The sequence below is a fragment of the Silurus meridionalis genome, chromosome 16 (assembly GCF_014805685.1).
Source record: "Silurus meridionalis isolate SWU-2019-XX chromosome 16, ASM1480568v1, whole genome shotgun sequence".
In the NCBI taxonomy this organism is placed as follows: Eukaryota; Metazoa; Chordata; class Actinopteri; order Siluriformes; family Siluridae; genus Silurus; species Silurus meridionalis.
The window spans coordinates 9,168,790-9,186,162 of record NC_060899.1 but is presented as its reverse complement, the minus strand read 5'-3'; the positions used below and the strand labels follow the sequence as shown (position 1 = coordinate 9,186,162).

The 17,373-nt window shown below is 36.1% G+C and overlaps 3 protein-coding genes and 3 non-coding genes across 9 annotated transcripts in view; 3 read left to right on the top strand and 3 right to left on the bottom strand.

Moving 5' to 3' along the window:
* Positions 1–54: 54 nt before the first annotated feature.
* On the bottom strand, positions 55–4,411 carry ccdc115 (coiled-coil domain containing 115). Its single transcript, XM_046869667.1, has 5 exons — positions 4,129–4,411; positions 3,918–4,021; positions 3,581–3,687; positions 3,267–3,458; positions 55–388 (listed from the first exon to the last, which is right to left on the bottom strand). Exons 1-5 carry the CDS (start codon positions 4,336–4,338, stop codon positions 273–275), a joined length of 729 nt encoding a protein of 242 aa, XP_046725623.1. The 5' UTR covers positions 4,339–4,411; the 3' UTR covers positions 55–272.
* Positions 4,412–4,757: 346 nt separating this feature from the next.
* Positions 4,758–4,829, bottom strand: trnae-uuc. Its single transcript has one exon. It is a non-coding gene; the product is annotated as a tRNA-Glu (tRNA).
* Positions 4,830–5,190: 361 nt separating this feature from the next.
* trnah-gug lies at positions 5,191–5,262 on the top strand. The gene has a single exon. It is a non-coding gene; the product is annotated as a tRNA-His (tRNA).
* A 154-nt stretch (positions 5,263–5,416) lies between these two features.
* On the top strand, positions 5,417–8,912 carry LOC124399069 (EBP cholestenol delta-isomerase). Of its 2 annotated transcripts, none has more exons than XM_046869762.1 (5): positions 5,417–5,638; positions 6,364–6,673; positions 7,673–7,709; positions 7,800–7,930; positions 8,463–8,912. In XM_046869762.1, the coding sequence occupies exons 1-5, from the start codon at positions 5,633–5,635 to the stop codon at positions 8,678–8,680; spliced, it is 702 nt and encodes a 233-aa protein (XP_046725718.1). In that variant the 5' UTR covers positions 5,417–5,632; the 3' UTR covers positions 8,681–8,912. The 2 variants fall into 2 exon arrangements, with proteins under 2 accessions (XP_046725718.1, XP_046725719.1); XM_046869763.1 differs by lacking the exon at positions 5,417–5,638 and adding an exon at positions 5,901–6,085.
* A 1,503-nt stretch (positions 8,913–10,415) lies between these two features.
* trnaf-gaa lies at positions 10,416–10,488 on the top strand. Its single transcript has one exon. It is a non-coding gene; the product is annotated as a tRNA-Phe (tRNA).
* Positions 10,489–12,813: 2,325 nt separating this feature from the next.
* The window catches only part of fkbpl (FKBP prolyl isomerase like), a 5,402-nt gene continuing 842 nt past the window's right edge, over positions 12,814–17,373 (bottom strand). The window contains exons 1-3 of one of the 3 annotated variants that reach the window (XM_046869678.1): positions 15,520–15,645; positions 14,894–15,292; positions 12,814–13,762 (exon numbers count right to left, since the gene is read on the bottom strand). In XM_046869678.1, the coding sequence (XP_046725634.1) occupies positions 13,031–13,762; positions 14,894–15,274 (1,113 nt within the window). In that variant the 5' untranslated portion in view covers positions 15,275–15,292; positions 15,520–15,645 and the 3' untranslated portion in view covers positions 12,814–13,030. Of the gene's footprint in view, positions 13,763–14,893; positions 15,293–15,509; positions 15,646–17,373 lie in introns of those variants that run through there. The other 2 variants (XM_046869680.1, XM_046869677.1) reach the window with 2 other exon arrangements.

Below are 17,373 nucleotides of genomic sequence, written 5' to 3'. Positions count from 1 at the left end.
AAATATCCAAAAGTTTTACAAAATTTTACAATTTAACACAGGGCAAAATAAGAGTTTGAAAAAGTCTGAATAAATTTTAATGTACACTGTACTCCTGTAGCTGAATAACAGGAAGGTGGCTAAGTAAACACACATTAGTTTATCATCACATTTAAAAGCATATTACAGGTTTGATTGTTTATTTCATTAAGAATCACATTGTCATACACATCAAAAGAGACAGTTCAACATCTGAGAAACAAATAACTTAGGGAGGATAACTGAGTGAAGTGTTATTCTTTTAATTCAGAGACAATCTTCTCTTTGTCCTTCATCTGGGTCTTCATCTCCAATCTAGTTTTCACAATTGCACTCTGCATGGTTGAAATCTCAGCTGATAGAGTAATGACTGCAAAGATTAAATGAAAACGGTAAGTAACTAACAATTTTACTAGGGACCACAAAAACCTTTTTTTCCAGAGGTTTACTACTAAACACTATTTAAAAACAAAGTATGTTATAGATAACTTGAACATGTCTTGACAGCTTATAGTGGCTGCTTGTTGAGTTTATGGGGTGATTTCTTCTTTGACCAAATTTACTCATGCTGGGTTGTTTCTTTTTTGTTTTAATAAAACAAAAATAAACTAAAAATACCAACAGCATTTGAGTATAAAAGATGAAGAAATTTGTGTAAATCAACATTTGTATTGTATTTTGCACATGGCAAGTTGATGGACAACCCTGCTTTAAAAAAAAGTCTATGTAAAATGTAATACAACATTGTTTTGACAATTTTTGTTTAAAAATATAAAATACATTTTGTTCAGTTGTGAAGATATAAGCATCCAGAATATATAATCAATTTAATGTTGTATAATAATCAAATGATGTATGCATAAATGAAATATAGAATCATTGAAAACAAGCATTTGAACGCAGTAACGCCATGGTAAATCATGTTTGAAAACATCTAAGTTACTGTTGTAGTAGACAAATGCTATAAAAAGAGAATAGGATGTAGAAACACAGCAAGGTAACAAGCTTGATTAAAAAAACAGGGTAAAATATGAATTTGTGTATAAATGCATTCTTCTTCTTTTGGCTGGTCCCATAAGGGGTCACCACAGTGGATCATCCGTCTCCATTCTACCCTGTCCTCTACATCTGCCTCTTTCAAACCAACTACCTGCATGTCTTCCCTCACAACATCCATAAACCTCCTCTTTGATCTTTCCATTTTCCTCCTTCCTGGCTGCTCCATAATTAGCATTCTTCTACCAGATATACCCCATGTATAAAATATTTTAGTTAAAACATTCAATAGTTTACTGCTGCTGTTATTTGCTGCTTTTAGATTTTGCTTTTGTTGGCACTGTTTTAATTGAATCCATCACTACACTTGCAATCAGAAATATAAAACCCCTAAAGAGTTTTAAGGATTTATAAATAAAAATCTTTCCAAAGTGCAGGATTCTGCTTTGGATGGCTTCTTAATGAGTTTAGTGATAGACACAATTGGGAGCATTATAAGGAAGTTTAAAACTTATGGAACAGCTGCAAACCTGCCTGGCCGTGAAAGAAAGCTCACAATTTAATCAAGGGCGATTAACAAAGTAAGGATAGCTAAGAAAAACCCCTGTGTGACTGCAAGAAAGCTACAGGATGACATGATGAAGGCTGGTACAAGTGCTTCTGTGGCAACTATAAGATGTGCACTGAATAATCAAGGACTTCATGGCCGGACCCCAAGATGCACTCCACTCTTGACATCAAGGAACATCAGGAGTCGACTAGAATATGCCAGGAGGAATTTGGATAAAACTACAGAGTTCTGGGAGACAGTTCTATGGACTGATGAAACCAAACTGGAACTTTTTGGACATATGGACCAGCGGTATGTCTGGCGTGCAAAAGGTCAGGCTCATGACCAGAAGAATACCATCCCCACAGTCAAGCACGGAGGTGGGTCAATAATGATGTGGGGCTGTTTTTCTGCAGCAGGAACTAGCAATCTTGATTGTGTACCTGGCATCATGGATTCCCAGAAATACCAGGTCATTTTGAAGAAGAACGTAAAGCCTTCTGTTGACAAATTAAACCTTGGTGATTATTGATCTTCCAGCAAAACAATGATCCCAAGCACACCTCCAAATCAACCAAAGCTTGGTTGGGGAAAGGAGGCTGGAGTGTCCTGAAGTGGCCTTCTCAGTCACCAGATTTAAATCCAATTGAAAATCTTTGGTGGGATTTAAAGAAAGCAGTTGCAGCATGGAAGCCGTCAAACATCACTGAGTTAGAGGCAAAGATTCCAATCGAGAAGTGTAAGAAGCTTGTCAGCACTTATCGAAAACGCTTGTTAGAAGTTATAAAAACTAAAGGGCGCTCCACAAGGTACTGAAGCTGGGGGTTGAATAATACTGCACATGCTCATGTGTTACAAGACTTTTTTTCATTTGAACTTCAAAGTTAAGTCAACTTCTGTTGTCAAAATAACTCAAATATGTATCAATAAATATTGTTTTATTTCACAAGTTTTTTTTTTTTTTCATTTATTTTCATTATCTTTCATCAACATCACTGTATTGTCTATTGAGGTGAGGGGGTTGAATATTTCTGATTGCGTGTGTATGTTGTGAGCGAGCTGATTGTGCAACCTTATGCTCGTGAGTCATGACAGAACAGATTCAGTGCATCTGCCCCTATGTTAGCAAACAAACAGTTTACACAATAGCACTTCATTAAACTACACCATTTTCACATGATGAGGAGTATATAGTTTTTGCTTACTGTGCTGATGTTTTGGCATAATCTATGGCACCAGTGTTTTCTTTTCATGTGCTCGTGCATCACTGTGGTACTTCCATCCCACAAAATCTCTGCTTTGCATAACTTGTAAGTTCTTAGTTGTGTTTAATAGAATATGCTCCCATGTCTTGGATGACTTGGCACACACCCTTTTCCTGCTACCAGTTGACCTGTACTCTGGGCCGTTTCGCAAGCGGCTGTGTTCTCTTACCGTCGCGCTAACCCATAACTTAAGCAGCCCAACTAATCAATAATGGCATTCGATGACAACAAATTGAATTATTAATTATTATAGATTTTTTTCGATTAGTTGTTGCATCCCTACTATTATATATGGATAGACAGTTGCACTGATTATGTAATTGCATAACTTCCTAATTTTTCTCTTCAGGTTTTCAAAGCCAAGCTTAGAAAACCTGAATGTATGAGTAAGAACAGCACATTAAGCAAAAAAGAAAAAAAAAAGCTTTTATGCTTACCTTCTTTAAATGCTGCCTGAGCTTGCTTAAGGTTTTGTGGGACAAGAATCCCAAACCATTTCAGAGGATCTTGCTTAATTGAAGATTTCTCACTTTTTGAATTAAATTGAGTTTCCTTCTCACATTGGTCTCTGGAAGTGTCTTTTTCTTCCTTAATGTCTGTCTTGGTAATGTTTACTCGTCTTCTGAGGCCTGCAAATAATTGTGCTTTGTTTAAAAAAATCAATTACTTTACATTTCATTCATTTTTGTCATCATAATATTGTGGTGCAATCCATTTAACAGCTAAAACATTATTTCCATTTCAACCCTACCTCCTTCTGTTGGTCCTATGGTCTCTACTGTATCACTCTGTTTTAGTTCTTCTGCTTTGTCATTAATTCGCTTGCATCTGAATGCAGCTTCACCCTTTTCAGATAGGCTGCATTTCAGTGGAACACAAATAAGAAGTCAAGGGCCAATACTGCAAAATACTACAAAGATAAGTAGGTGTGCATATAATGTAAAAGAAGTGGTTGTAAAGCAATTAGCTTGCACTGTCAAATTATCTTATATTTTACGTTTCTTTGTAAGAAAAGAAAATTACATGGCAAATGTATATATTTACCTATCAATAAAGTACACTACAGAAATATGCATTAAAAAAAACACCTGGCATGGACAAGTACAAGTGGCTCCATCTCGCTGGCATACTGCAGGGCTGAGACCTGCTTGTTTCCCATCGAGTACCGAGCCTTGGAAATGTTGAACCATCCCTGTGAAAAGACAAATTAGACTTGATACAGGTAGACAGGTAGTATACATCCGATCAAGGTAACAGTATTCGACAAATACGCAGACGATCACAGTTACAACTTATTACCTCTTCTATGAGCATGTTAAGTTTTTGTCGTTTCTCCTCTAGAATCTCAAGCTGATCCATAAAATGAAGTAACTGCTCGTCTAAGCGTAGAGAGGCTGGATCCAGACCCATTTCTACACGTGTGACTTGGATCCAATATATCACAGGTACTGAAGGTCGACTTCGTGCAGTAAAACAGAAAAAACTAAAAACACAGTTAAACAGGATCATTAGTTGCGTGTCCTCATTGCATGCGTTGCTGTATTTTCTCCATTCATGGCGTCGCCATGACAGGTCATGTGACAGAAAGAGTCAGCTGACAGCAAATAATGACATTTCCGGTCCCTGTTTTTTTTATTTACAGATTGGTTTTTCAGAGCATTTTAAGTGAAACCATGCAATATACATTATAATGTAGATAAACCATACCGAGCAACCTAACCATGTCTAATTGTTATTTCCGTTTATCTGTACTTTCAACGGTTTAAACTAAAGCTGAAAATCAGTGAAAGGTTTGCTACATGTTAAAGTGAAACTTGAACTTACATTTGTTCTTTAATGAGTACCACCGCATGTTACAAATATGTTTTACATAAAACTATTGCAAATAGCTTTTTTAATTGAATTGTTAACAAAAACAAAAATTACCATTCCCATACCGGGAGTCGAACCCGGGCCGCCTGGGTGAAAACCAGGAATCCTAACCGCTAGACCATATGGGACTTATTAAGCGTAGATCATACGGTCCTTATAACGAGTGAATATAATACGACTAAGTAAAAACAAACTAAAATAATAATAGTTTGTTCGCAGAATTATGTCGAAAGTGCTTATACATATATACATTTATTTTAGCTAAACGGGCGAGTAACATGCATATTCTGTTTGAAGTGTCTGCTATTTTAACACTGTTTAAGTGTCTGCTTACCAAGCCTTCTACAATAAGTTGATTCTATTGTACTGAGGATAATATGCGGAGGCAGGGTTAAAATTAATTAAATCAGGAAAAAAAGCGTCGCGAATGGCATCGTGGTATGCTCTTTAAGGGATTTTTCAGGTTCTTTGCCCGTGCCTCGGTAGCTTGCCGTGATCGTATAGTGGTTAGTACTCTGCGTTGTGGCCGCAGCAACCCCGGTTCGAATCCGGGTCACGGCAGAGACAAGAGGCCTGACATTTTTTTTTTTTTTTTTTTAATGTAAGGTTTTAACCAACTTGTCACATCTTGTTAGGGAACACACATTATCTGCATTTTGAAAATTAACACACCTGGTGATTACAAAGAACAGGCTAGATTTATGGTAGGAATGATGCCCAGTCTGAGCTGTGCACTCTCCAGGAAATGGAGTTGATTTCTTTGACAGCTCACTTGGACGTTATTAACAAACACGAAACCGTTTATTTGGTGCACAATCACTGAAGCTCATGTGAGCACGATAAAAGTAAATGGTCTAAGCTATAAAAAGCTTCCCACACAGACATTTTAGTTCAATTTAGAATCTGACTTCTTCTGAGGAGAGGAAAGCAAATGCAGGTGAGATTAAGTATTTAACATTAGAGTAAACCACGAAACCAACACGGATTATTTTGTTTACAACAATAGCATACTTTTACTACAATCTGGTGAAGGTAAAGGTTCATTCACTTCCTCGTGGCCTTGCCTATGAGACTTATAGCCAATCCGGTGTCTTCTTGTGAATGACGTCACTCGTGTTTCGAGTGCCACCGTCCAGTAAAAATGGCGAAAGCGCTTCTCCAGGCGGTCTGGCTACACAGCGTGATTGTTTATTGGTCAAGGCGTGTTGTAGTGGGATGTAACTTTTGTGGCGCGATATGTTTATTTAGGTTTGCTGTAATTTATGACATTTAAATTTCGTCTACGTTTCGTCTGGCTGTCTATGGACATATTCTTAATGCCGTTTGTCATTTCAATAGTTTTAAGTGCAGTTTCTTTGTCCGATCTTTCTTTTTGTAATTTAAGGTAAGTAAAACGATCAGACCGACTTTCAAAAAAGCATTTATGTACATGCAAAATAAAATAATTGTGCATATAAATGCATGCATGTATTTCAAAATATGCATAATGATCTTAATGCTGCACTTACATGTGTGATTTCTATATGCAGCTGCATATCAATGCTGGCTCAATATTTTTTCCCAGTGTATTTGACCCTTTTTACAACCTTATTTTTGGTGTCCATTTGACTGATGTGCACTTGCTGTTGCAGTAAGTTTATTAAAAACCTTGTCTTTTTGTAGATGTCAAAGATGGCAACTGAGCCTATAAGTCACCCGTACTGGCCCAGAGACCTGTTTATCCCGAACTACACTGAAAATGAGCGCTCCATGTTGGAGATCGTTACTTTCCTGTTCTCAGTGTCAGGACTGCTGATGTTGTTAGCCTGGACTTTGACAGGAAAGAGCGTTGGAAGAGGAAGACTGAGCACATGGAGAAGGTTAGCACTGTGCTGGTTTACCGTGTGTGGCTTCATCCATGGTGTCATCGAGGGTTGGTTCTCTCTCTACTACACCGTCATTCCAGGAGACCAGAGCTTCCTTTCTCAACTTTGTGAGTGTTTAATAAAGCCATAAATGCCTTGTGCACAAGCAGTTTAAAATCTCCTTAAAACTTAGATTAAATTAATTATACAAACTGTAAATCAAAATGTCTAGCGTAGGTAGGTCAGAACCAAAGAACTCCTGTAGTTGACTAGAAAATATGTTAGAGTTATGCTTATTTGCCTGAGCAAAATGCTTGGTATTATTTCTAGTCTGTCAGTTCATTAAAGTTTAGGGTAATTCTCAGGATAGAGTGGTGTGCATCAGTGAGATATGTTTTTTTTTTTAATATGTTTTTTCTTTAGTTCATCTTCATTATGGAGAAAAGTTTCCTCATTCAGATACTGTATGTACTTCCAAACATGCAAGTCGTTCAAGCACCTGTAGGTGGAGCTGAAGCGTAGAAACTGTGCAGTCGCCCACAGAGTCAAACTTAAGCCAGTTATAATAGAAATATGATATTTTCTCAGGCCAGAATTGGCCCGGGGACCTTCAAATTGACATGTCTGGCTAATTGCAACTAGACTAGTGATTGTCAGTTCAGTGAATAGACTAATAGGACACACATAATTTACATCTGAATGCTTGTACATGTGGTGATTACAAAGAAAAAATAATGGCTTGATTCATTATAGTAATATTTATTTTCTTTTTTTACTGCATACTTGTTTTATTACACTATTTTCTCGCCATTTACGTCAGGCATAAATGCCATCCGTTTTAGTGATAGTTTAGGCTTTAAGATTACTTATTACAGAAACCATTAATAAAGAATCAGTTGCATTGTCGAAGTGTATGATAAAAGATAAAAAAACCCAGTTATGTTTGTGTTGTTACTGTGGAGTGGAAAAAAACTTTTTTCTAAGACATATTTCACTCTATTCCTTTAAGTTATTGTATATGAATTTGCAAGTACTATATGTACATAAAGAAATTTCATGTCACTGGTTTGTGTGCACAGGTGATATTGCATTACCTGTCAATATTACATTTTCTTTTTCTTCCACAGGGAAGGAATATTCCAAAGGCGACAGTAGATATGTCATGTAAGTTGTGAGAATAACTTGGGACTTTATGTAATTCATTCTGTCCCAGGGGCAACTTTTTCTCACCCTTCTTTGTATATCTTTTTCTAGAGCAGATAATTTCACTGTTTGCATGGAAACAGTGACTGCGTGTCTGTGGGGACCTTTTAGCCTGTGGATTGTTGTGGCATTCTTGTATAATCATTCCTACAGATTTGTACTGCAGCTAATTGTGTCTCTAGGTGAGATGTTTTCTTACACATATTCATCAGTAAAGCCATATGTCTTTATACTGTATTTCTTTATATTAGTAGGTAATTCATTAAATTAGTTTCGATTTCGATTGGGAATCTGATACAGTTTTCACCCATAGCAAGCATCTTTTCAAATCTAAAGATACATTGTTGGAAATGTTTACCCAAACAATAGAACAATAGAGTAAAAAAAGGATGATGATGGTTTGTAATTATAATAGTATGTAATCAAGTATATTACAACTTTTTATATCAGCTGTGGGAAAGATCATGAAATAAGAAAATCGTTCCCAACAAACATTTGTAACACTGCACATTAACTCCCTAAACTGACAGTATTAGAAGCACTGATATTTCATACATATGCAGGATAAGATAAGCAGATAAGTCATAATGGCTGATAATAACTTTGAATACCTAGACCTTTGCCCTGTATAATCTAAAAGTTGATGTTAAGTTAAATGCTTTGTTAGTATGCATATGTCAGCCCCTAATTAACAGTTATCTTCTCTGTCTATAGGTCAATTGTATGGAGCAGTGCTCTATTTCTTTACTGAACACAGAGATGGGTATATGCACAGCCAGTATGGACACCCTATCTATTTCTGGTTCTATTTTGTCTTTATGAATGTTCTATGGATTGTGATTCCTTTTATTCTTATTATGGACTCGTGGTTCCAGTTGAGTTGCACCCAAGACATGGCAGACAAAACATCTCCCAAACGAAAAAATAAATAAAAGGATGGATGTTCCTGGAAAGAGAATAATAAAAGGATGAAACTGGTGGGGGGATAAATTTCTGTGCACTGTTCTAGGTGACATTTTGAATATAACTGCTGTTTGTGGTTATTTTATGTTATATTCATACCACAATATATGTAGGTATACACAACCACACAAAATGTTCAATCATTTCTTTGCTTTTATGAGATTACCTGTATTGATGGTTCTAATAAATTAACAACCCCTATATATTTCTAAATATAGTAATAATCATGACAGAAACACTGTACTAAAGGTACAATGGAGCTTGAAAGTTTGTGAAACTTTTCAAATTTTATAGAATTTTGCGTAAATATGACCTGAAACATAATCAGATTTCCTAAAGTCCTAAAACAATACAAAGAAAACCTAATCAAATTAGACAAAATTATTATATTTGCTCATTTATGTATTCAGATTGTATATACCAGTGTATACACCATTGCATACTTTTAATGACATCCTAGAAACCAGCCATAGATGTTCTTTTTCTAGATAAAGAGTAATAACCGCAACTTTATTATATAATTAACAATTAAGGACAACATATGGCAACTGAAGTACAATGTAGGTCTAAATAATGTAAAAAAAAAAAAAGAAAGTCACAAACATTATTTTTTACATTATTTACACCTACATTGTACTTCAGTGGCGATATGGTGTCCTTAATTGTTCATTATGAACAATTTAATTGTCTTTAATTCTTAATTATTAAGGCTGAAAAGGTTAGTCCTTTATTTCAATAATCAGTTATTATTAAAACTATGTATGCAAGTGTGCCTAAAGTGCATTAAAGAAAATCATTACAGCATAACATAAAAATGTGTTAAAGAGTAGCGAGTTACGAATGTTTAACTATACAGATTAAACCACATTTAACCACAGCTTCAGTTTCTGAAGTCAGGAGGCTTGTTATGAGTTTTGCCATTATCAAGCCTGTAGTTATTATTGAGTTCTTATACAAAATGACTTTAATGCAAAACTTAGCAACTAAAAAGGTAATTGGCTTTTAAAGTCATCTTGGCTCTAGCTTTGATACTTAGCTATATAAACATTTACGGTCAGTTTAACTGTACTTCGAAATGCAGAGCAATAGATGTGCTATTCATCCTGCACAGTGGATTATAGTGTAGAGAATTAGAGCATGTGAGCTAAATATTTACACTGGTCCCCTGAGCTCGACATGGTTATCTTCTAAAACAAGTTCCGAAAATCCGCGGATTTTGGATGCACCCCTGCAGCCCCTCTTTCTTCTTCCGCTTCTTCTTCTTCTCCTTCTTCTTCTTTCTGCTTCTTCCTTTAGGGGTCGCCACAGCGGATCATCCGTCTTCACCACAAGCCCCACCCCCCTGTCCTCTACATCTGCCTGTGTCACACCAACTATGGTACCTTAATGAATTCATCTAGACGTCACTTTTATACAACAATGTGTTTTTAAATGTTTTATGAAACTTGTTAGTGAAAACACATTTTAAAATGCTATTCCTAACGTTCCCGAACATTCCGTCCCGCCGCGGATTCCCCCGAATATTAAGATAATCCGCAACTTGCTGTTAGTTAGGCTCCAAATGAGAACCCGCTAAATTTCCGAGCCGCGAATTTTTTGCGGTTTGACTACAGTATTTCAATATATGGCTGGGTTTGAACGTTTAAGTATGGTTTGTTAATTACAACAATTACTTTTGGGGAAATGTGTACAAAAAAACATACCGCCGAAATAGCTCAGTTGGGAGAGCGTTAGACTGAAGATCTAAAGGTCCCTGGTTCGATCCCGGGTTTCGGCATTTTGACCATTTGTTATTAAAACATTGTTAAAACTTTGTACATGTTTTTTTTCTTCTATAATCGTAGTTTTTGTATTACTTTTAGTTGTTAACGTGGAATTTGTACGTTTAAAGACCTAGGTTATGTTTAATATATTTAAGCATGTTTTCTCATATATTTTTGTCAGTTCATACCTCATGAAACAGACCAAACCATTTCTTCTAACAAGGAGCAGTCCTGTTTCCAGCTTCAGAGAGCCAAACTCCTGTGCTGGCAAATCACCGCAGATGAAACATCCACTCTTCATCCCATTAAAAGCCTTGTTTGACTTTTTAGACCTTTCTGGGACCCTAACCCTAGTCTTTTTTAGCTAAGAAATACTGACTACATTTATACTAGTAACATAACACTAACTCATGACTTTACTACTTAAAAGGCTACTGTATGTGCTACTGCAATATAAACATTTGCACACTGTAAACAATTTAAATCACACAATCACCACTGACTCCACTAATCTGCTCGGTGTGAACCTTGTGAACATTGTGAACCTTCAATTGGAGAGAGTATACAGACAGAGCAAAACACAGAATTACAAATTCTGAAAATTGATGAACAACTAAGAAACAAACGAACACTTGTACAGCAGAGTAAAAATGTGACTCCTGTCTCTTGCAATCAATATAAATCAAATATGCAATCAAAAAATGAATTTGTGCTGCTGAAATTCATATATACTATACAGAAGAAAGTCAGATTTTGACACAATTACATACTTTTGAGAGATGAACAAAGATTTTGAGAAAAGTACAGGCTATTGCAAGAAATCCAATGTTTTGTTCTGTTTGTACAAATTGTTTTGAAAATTCACATACTGGTTTGCAAATATTAAGAATGATGCAAGAAATGCTCCAAAGTGCTTTTTCCCTTTTCTTTCTTTTCCTTCTCGTTTCCCTCATTTATGCTGCGCATCTGTGTAATGACAGAGAATGAGAAGAGCTGTATACAGACCAGTAAACTCCTGTAAATTCCACTGATTTTCGAACATACTCAGAAATATACTGGCCGGAAATGTCAAATTCCATATGTATGTGACCGACGTAAACTTCTGTGTTGACCATTAGTTGCCATGGTAAATAACCCTCTCAGGGTATTTTTTTCCCAACCAAGAGATATTTGCATTTCACACCAATAGACCTTTCATGTCAGGCTTAACCTTTTTATTGGTTCCACCTCTTTTAGCCCATCTCTAAATCTTAACAGCTATTGAGCCAGCATATGCATTAGGCTTAAATTTCAGCCCACCCACACCCCAGAAATGTAGGCCTGCTCATTTGCCTTACAGGCCTGCAGTATTGTTTACAATATAAATGCTCAGTGATGGACTTTAGATATATTTTATAAAAACAATTAAATATATATATATATATATATATATATATATATATATATATATATATATATATATATATATATATATATATAAAGAACAAAGTGAAATATACAAATTCTAAGTATAAATAACAATAAAAATGTACAATACAATATGGACTATAAAACTATATAAATTATAAAATAATACTAAATAAGGTACTTAAAATTACAGTTGAATAAATAAATGCTCATCTGACTCTGTGTCAGCCATGTACCGCGGAGTAAAGTTAAACACCTGGAGAGAGAAAAACTCCCTAACTGCGACTGGATGACCAAAGATAAAAATAAGACGTGTGATTGGCCAAGGAAAGGTGGAAAGATGGAACGCCAGAGAATGGCACTGGTTGAGCAAAGATGGAGAAAGTTCCCATATTGGCTGAGAAAAGATGGCGCTGATAAGCTGTCATTACAAAACATTCCAACATTTCAACATGGTTCCAACATTCCGATATCTGAGCCTGACGAGGCCACAACTAAGCAAATAGTTCCATCTACTGACAAAAACTTATTACACCATCGAAGCAAATCAATTTCTACAAATGCTTAATATGTAAGTTTTGCTTCATAAAAAGCAAAGTCTAGCAATTTTTATATGGTCATATCAACCATTCAATATTGAAGCACAACAAAATCCTGTACTTTATATACTCAACTGTCTAAACATTATTTGTGCATTATAAAAGTATGTACCTTGATAGTAATTGCTATTAGTAGTAGTGGTCATTCAAATAGTATTTAAAAAGTGAAATTTACTTTAAAATCAAAAGATTTGCATAGTTCCCACATTATTATTATTGACCATTCAGATTCAATAATGAGAAATAATGTGGTTTATGCAGCGGGTCTTTCAGCTCACTTTGTTATATTTTTGTAATATTTAGACACAACACAAACAGACATTAACAATGTAACACATTTATAAATAATTTTATTGGTAGTTGTTCAGCATACATACATAACACAATCACAATGCATAGAGCAGTATCTCTTGTCAGGGAACATATTCCGTTAAAACACTGTCAGATCATTGGATGAGCTTTGCATTTCTTTTTGAGCTCTTTTTAAGTTTTGTATAGTTTTAATATGCTACATTTACATTTGTGCACATACTGTTTTGTCAGCAAACCCCTAGGTAAACATTTTGCTTAGCCTTTGCCCAAGCTTATTGTCAAACTCTTTTGCTTTTGCATTTACGTTTTTCAAGGCATTTTGGGCAGAGGCAGAACCTGGTTGGAGTTGTAGGACTTTGCCAAAAGCTTGCCGTGCTTCTGTGAAGTCTTCCAACTGCAGACATGCTTGGCCAAGACGATACCAGGCTTTTACGTTCGTCGGATCCAGTGCAGTGGCTTTGTTGCTACTGTTCCTAGCTTTTGCTGGCTGGCCAAGTCGGAGCTGACACAGAGAAAGATTAGAATGGAGTTCTGCTTTCATAGTCCTATACTCCTCCTCAGTTTGGATATAAGTACTTTTTGATTCTGTATCTCTATTTACTGACTGAGTTTCTAGGTCACTTTTCTTATCACATGCTCTGCTTACGTCTACCTTCAGAACCCCATCTTTCCCTTTGGTATGTCCCTTTAAAGTGATGAGCAGCTTAACAGCACAGCAGTACGAATGCATTGCTCCCCAGATGTCTCCCGTGCTGAAGCGCTGGCTGCCCCTCTGCTTATAAAACAGCACCCAGGTCAACTTCTCTGCTGGGATCATCTGCCAGGACTCCTTTCCTGGAGTGAATGAGTGGAGCTGCAGGGAAAAACACTCACTTTTCAGCTGTCTCTCCTCTTCTTTCCTCTCTAACTGGGCAGCATGAATGTCACTTGGTGCCATTTTCAAATGCCGTTGATGAGGCCTTACTGTGAACTAAAGGAAAAAGATTTAGATTTATGAAGTAACATATTTTAAGTGGAATATTGGTCTTTTGATATTTATATGCTATTTTCTTCAATTGTAATTCATAATAAAATAAAAGCTGAAGTCTTATTTAAGTATTATGTGTAAAACTCAGATATCCCTACTGAATTTAATATAATAAAAATCATTGTTAAATCATATTAAATTGTGATCCAAGTTAAATTTGTTTTAAACAATATGATGATGCAGCAGGGTAGCTTTACCATCTCACAGTAACCTGGATTTTTAAAGCACCGAACCTGTTGGTGTGGAATTTCCTATGTTCTCCTGTGTCTATGTGGGTTTCCCCTGGTTTCTCCAATTTCTTCTTAAAAGTCAAAACATGCTTGTCCCAGCAGACAGAGCAACCTGTCTGCTGAGCAACATGAATCGCAAATCTAAAGTGTACTTTCTGCCATATGGCTCAGTGTTCCTGGCATGAGGTCCAGCTCCACTTTGACCCTGACCAAGATAGTGTCTAATGAATATAAATGATAAAAAAAATACAGTTAATACAGGGTGGGTGAAAAGTTACTGGAAATTAAAAATCGGTAATACATTTATTGAAACAAATTGTATATGTACTTTATTACATAGGAAAATGAAAGCAAATCTTTAAATTTCAATGTAGGCACAGGTGGCTTCAACTAGTTTCCTTAAACGGCCGGGAATGGAATGCACAGTCAGTCTTCAGAAGGAAGTTGTTTGGGATATTACTGAGAACCCTCCAGTGTACAAGGTTTTGTTCTGTACACCTCTGTCTTTGCGATTTCTTGGAGGTTATTCATGAGGTTCGGCTCATCCCAGCCTGTGCCCTGGAAAATGCTGGTCTAACCACGCATGCACAGTAATAGCAAAAAGTTGTGTTGCACCATCCTGCATGAAATAAGATCGCCTTCATTCTACAGGCATTAAATACTGCCTAGTTACTTTTCACCACCCTGTAGTAGCTTCAGAAACTCTCAAAGTTGTCTGCTTTGGCTTTACTGCAATAGCAGAGACGTATTGGATGCCAACCAATCAGTTAATATGTGCATGTGTAAGCAGGTGAGAAACCAAAACTATTCACTGAAAGAGACAAAGCTGCAATCTGTCACTTACCTCACAGGTCTCTTCAGCCCTCATTCCTTCCAAACAGCTTTCTATAATGTCACATTGTCCCTCTCCCACACGCAGCACTATCCACCTGTCCAGTGGAACCTGCAGGACTGACTCCTGTGAGCGAGGAAACTCTGGAACCTGCACAGAACTGACACTGACTCCCGGCTCAGTTTCATCCGAATGTAGAGGCTGGGCATGATCTTCTTTGTGGTTCTTGAGACACACTCTGAGTTTGCATATGGCCCCTAATAGAGGAGTGTCGTCTCCTTTCTTTCTTTCCCCTTTCCATCTTCTCTGTACCTCCCAAAGACCGCTAGGACTCACTGACAGCCATGAGTTTTCACTTGTCACTTGTTCTCCTGGGTCAGGTTCCCTGTCCATAAATGACTGTTAAGAGACCTAAAGAGCGAAATCGTAGCAATCAATTGATATTACAGAAATATAAGCGAAACAAGATTTGATAGTATTAAATAAAATTATTTGCTTTGGTGGCGTTTGATTTAAGTAATCAGTCTTATTCCATAGGAACTTCACACATTTACATTTAACAGTCAAGCTTTCTGGACTGCATAGTTTTTAATCTAATCTTTAACCTAACGTTTCATCTAAATTATACCTTAAATTACCTAATGACAGTTGATAAAGCTGTGCAGCTAACTACAGTCAGCAGTCGAGTCTGTCATGCTGCTAAATTCCACTTCCGCTTTTATGACTTGAGTGTTTTTGTTTATGAACGCAGAGCTCTGGCGCCACCTGTCGGACTGGGGGGTGTGGCAAGCGTTGGTATTCGGAGATTTACCACAAGATGACGCTCCTAGTTCGCGATTTGGATATTTAATTTCCGTTTAAATCACAAAAATGTAAACTATATTCTTTTTATTATTTATATTAACATTAGGTTGAACGCGTGGATTGTTGTGTCACTGTAATTTAAAAGGCAAAAACCACTAAACCCGTCTTTAAAATTCCTGCTGTAATACTTTATATTGTAGACGGGGCAGAATTACGAATGGATTTCTTATAAATCCTTACTTACATATAATTGCACTACACATTGCTGGTTAGTGTATATATATATATATATATATATATATATATATATATATATATATATATATATATATATATATATATATATATATATATAGGTGTTGTGTTGGGGCCGCGGGAGTGCGCTACACGGGAACGAGCTTTCCGCCGTTTCCTGGGTGCGCGTGACGTCAGGAGTAACGTGTGGCGGGAGGGTACGAGGCCGTGTTGCCATGTCCGTAGATTTACAATCTAAGGTCGTAGAAGTGTTTCAGAAGGAGGTTGAATGGGTGCTGTGTATAGTAATTTGTCTCAGTTGCATTTCTCTAATCATTCTTAATATTAAATATGAAAGTGCATTTCTTAAAAACATTTGTACAAACAGCACAACACATTGAATTACTTACAACAGCCTTTACTTTTCTAATAATCCATAGTTCATCTCTCAAAGTATGTATTAGTGTCAATTAACGTCATTGCCATCAGAATAACAAGTCATTTTGTTATTTTTAACAAACAAGACAGTCAAAATGTTTAGTCAGATTGTCAATATGACAGTTTCATAATTTCCTAAAGTAAATGGCGGTTTGATTTACAATGACTGAAAATGCACAAGGCTGAATTTCTTCTATATGGCTGCTAAATATCAGCAGCACAACACATAACTATATGTGGGGATATTGATTGCAAGAGACCGGACAGGATTTACACTTTTACTGTACTGTACAAGTGTTTGTTCAGTCCTGGTTGTTCATCCATTTTTCAGAAATTATATTTCTGTGTTTTGCTCTGTCTGTATACGCTCACAAGTTGAAGGTTTACAAGATTCACCTTTGACCTGTTTTAGAAAACTAGTTGAATATTAGTTGATCTGATGCTGTTCACTCTCCTACATTGGTGACATTCAGGATTCATCTGCACAATTCATCAATTCAAGTTACATTTACAAAAATAAATTGAAATTAAAATTTTACAGATTATGACAACTGTTTTTTTTTGTTGCTTTCATAAACTTATGCAATGAACTAATGAGGTTACAGTTTTTCTCAGTTGTTTTGAAACGTTTCTCAGATCAGAAATGAAATTCTCAAAAGTACTTGTTCAATCTCCACATCATTTACTCATTTGTGCTAATCATAAGAACATTTCTTGTTGCTTTGATCAAATTGTTAATCAATTGTGTACAATTGTCTGCTGTTTCCTACATTATAAGTTGTTTATGTCATGTTGATGAAAATATATTAAACTGGTTTCACCTAAATAGTCTTAACCCCCAAAACATCTCAGCATCAGTTCAGTTGTCATCATCTGTCATCTAAAATTATATATTTTTTTAAAAATGTGCTTGAAATGGATGAATTGTGCAGATGAATCTTGAATGTCACAACTGAAGGAGAGTGAATGGCATCAGATCAACCAATAATCAACAATTTGCAAATATTAAGGATGAT

Excerpts from the sequence above, each read along its gene's own strand:
- LOC124399069 (XM_046869762.1), top strand. Across the intron at positions 6,674-7,672 it reads GAGCTTCCTTTCTCAACTTT|GGAAGGAATATTCCAAAGGC; the intron begins GTGAGTGTTTAA and ends TTTCTTCCACAG. Across the intron at positions 7,710-7,799 it reads GGCGACAGTAGATATGTCAT|AGCAGATAATTTCACTGTTT; the intron begins GTAAGTTGTGAG and ends ATCTTTTTCTAG.
- ccdc115 (XM_046869667.1), bottom strand. The coding sequence starts at position 4,338 with ATGATCCTGTTTAACTGTGTTTTTAGTTTTTTCTGTTTTACTGCACGA. Across the intron at positions 3,688-3,917 it reads CTTGTACTTGTCCATGCCAG|CCTATCTGAAAAGGGTGAAG; the intron begins GTGTTTTTTTTA and ends ACTGAAATGCAG. Across the intron at positions 389-3,266 it reads TCAGGCAGCATTTAAAGAAG|TCATTACTCTATCAGCTGAG; the intron begins GTAAGCATAAAA and ends TAATCTTTGCAG.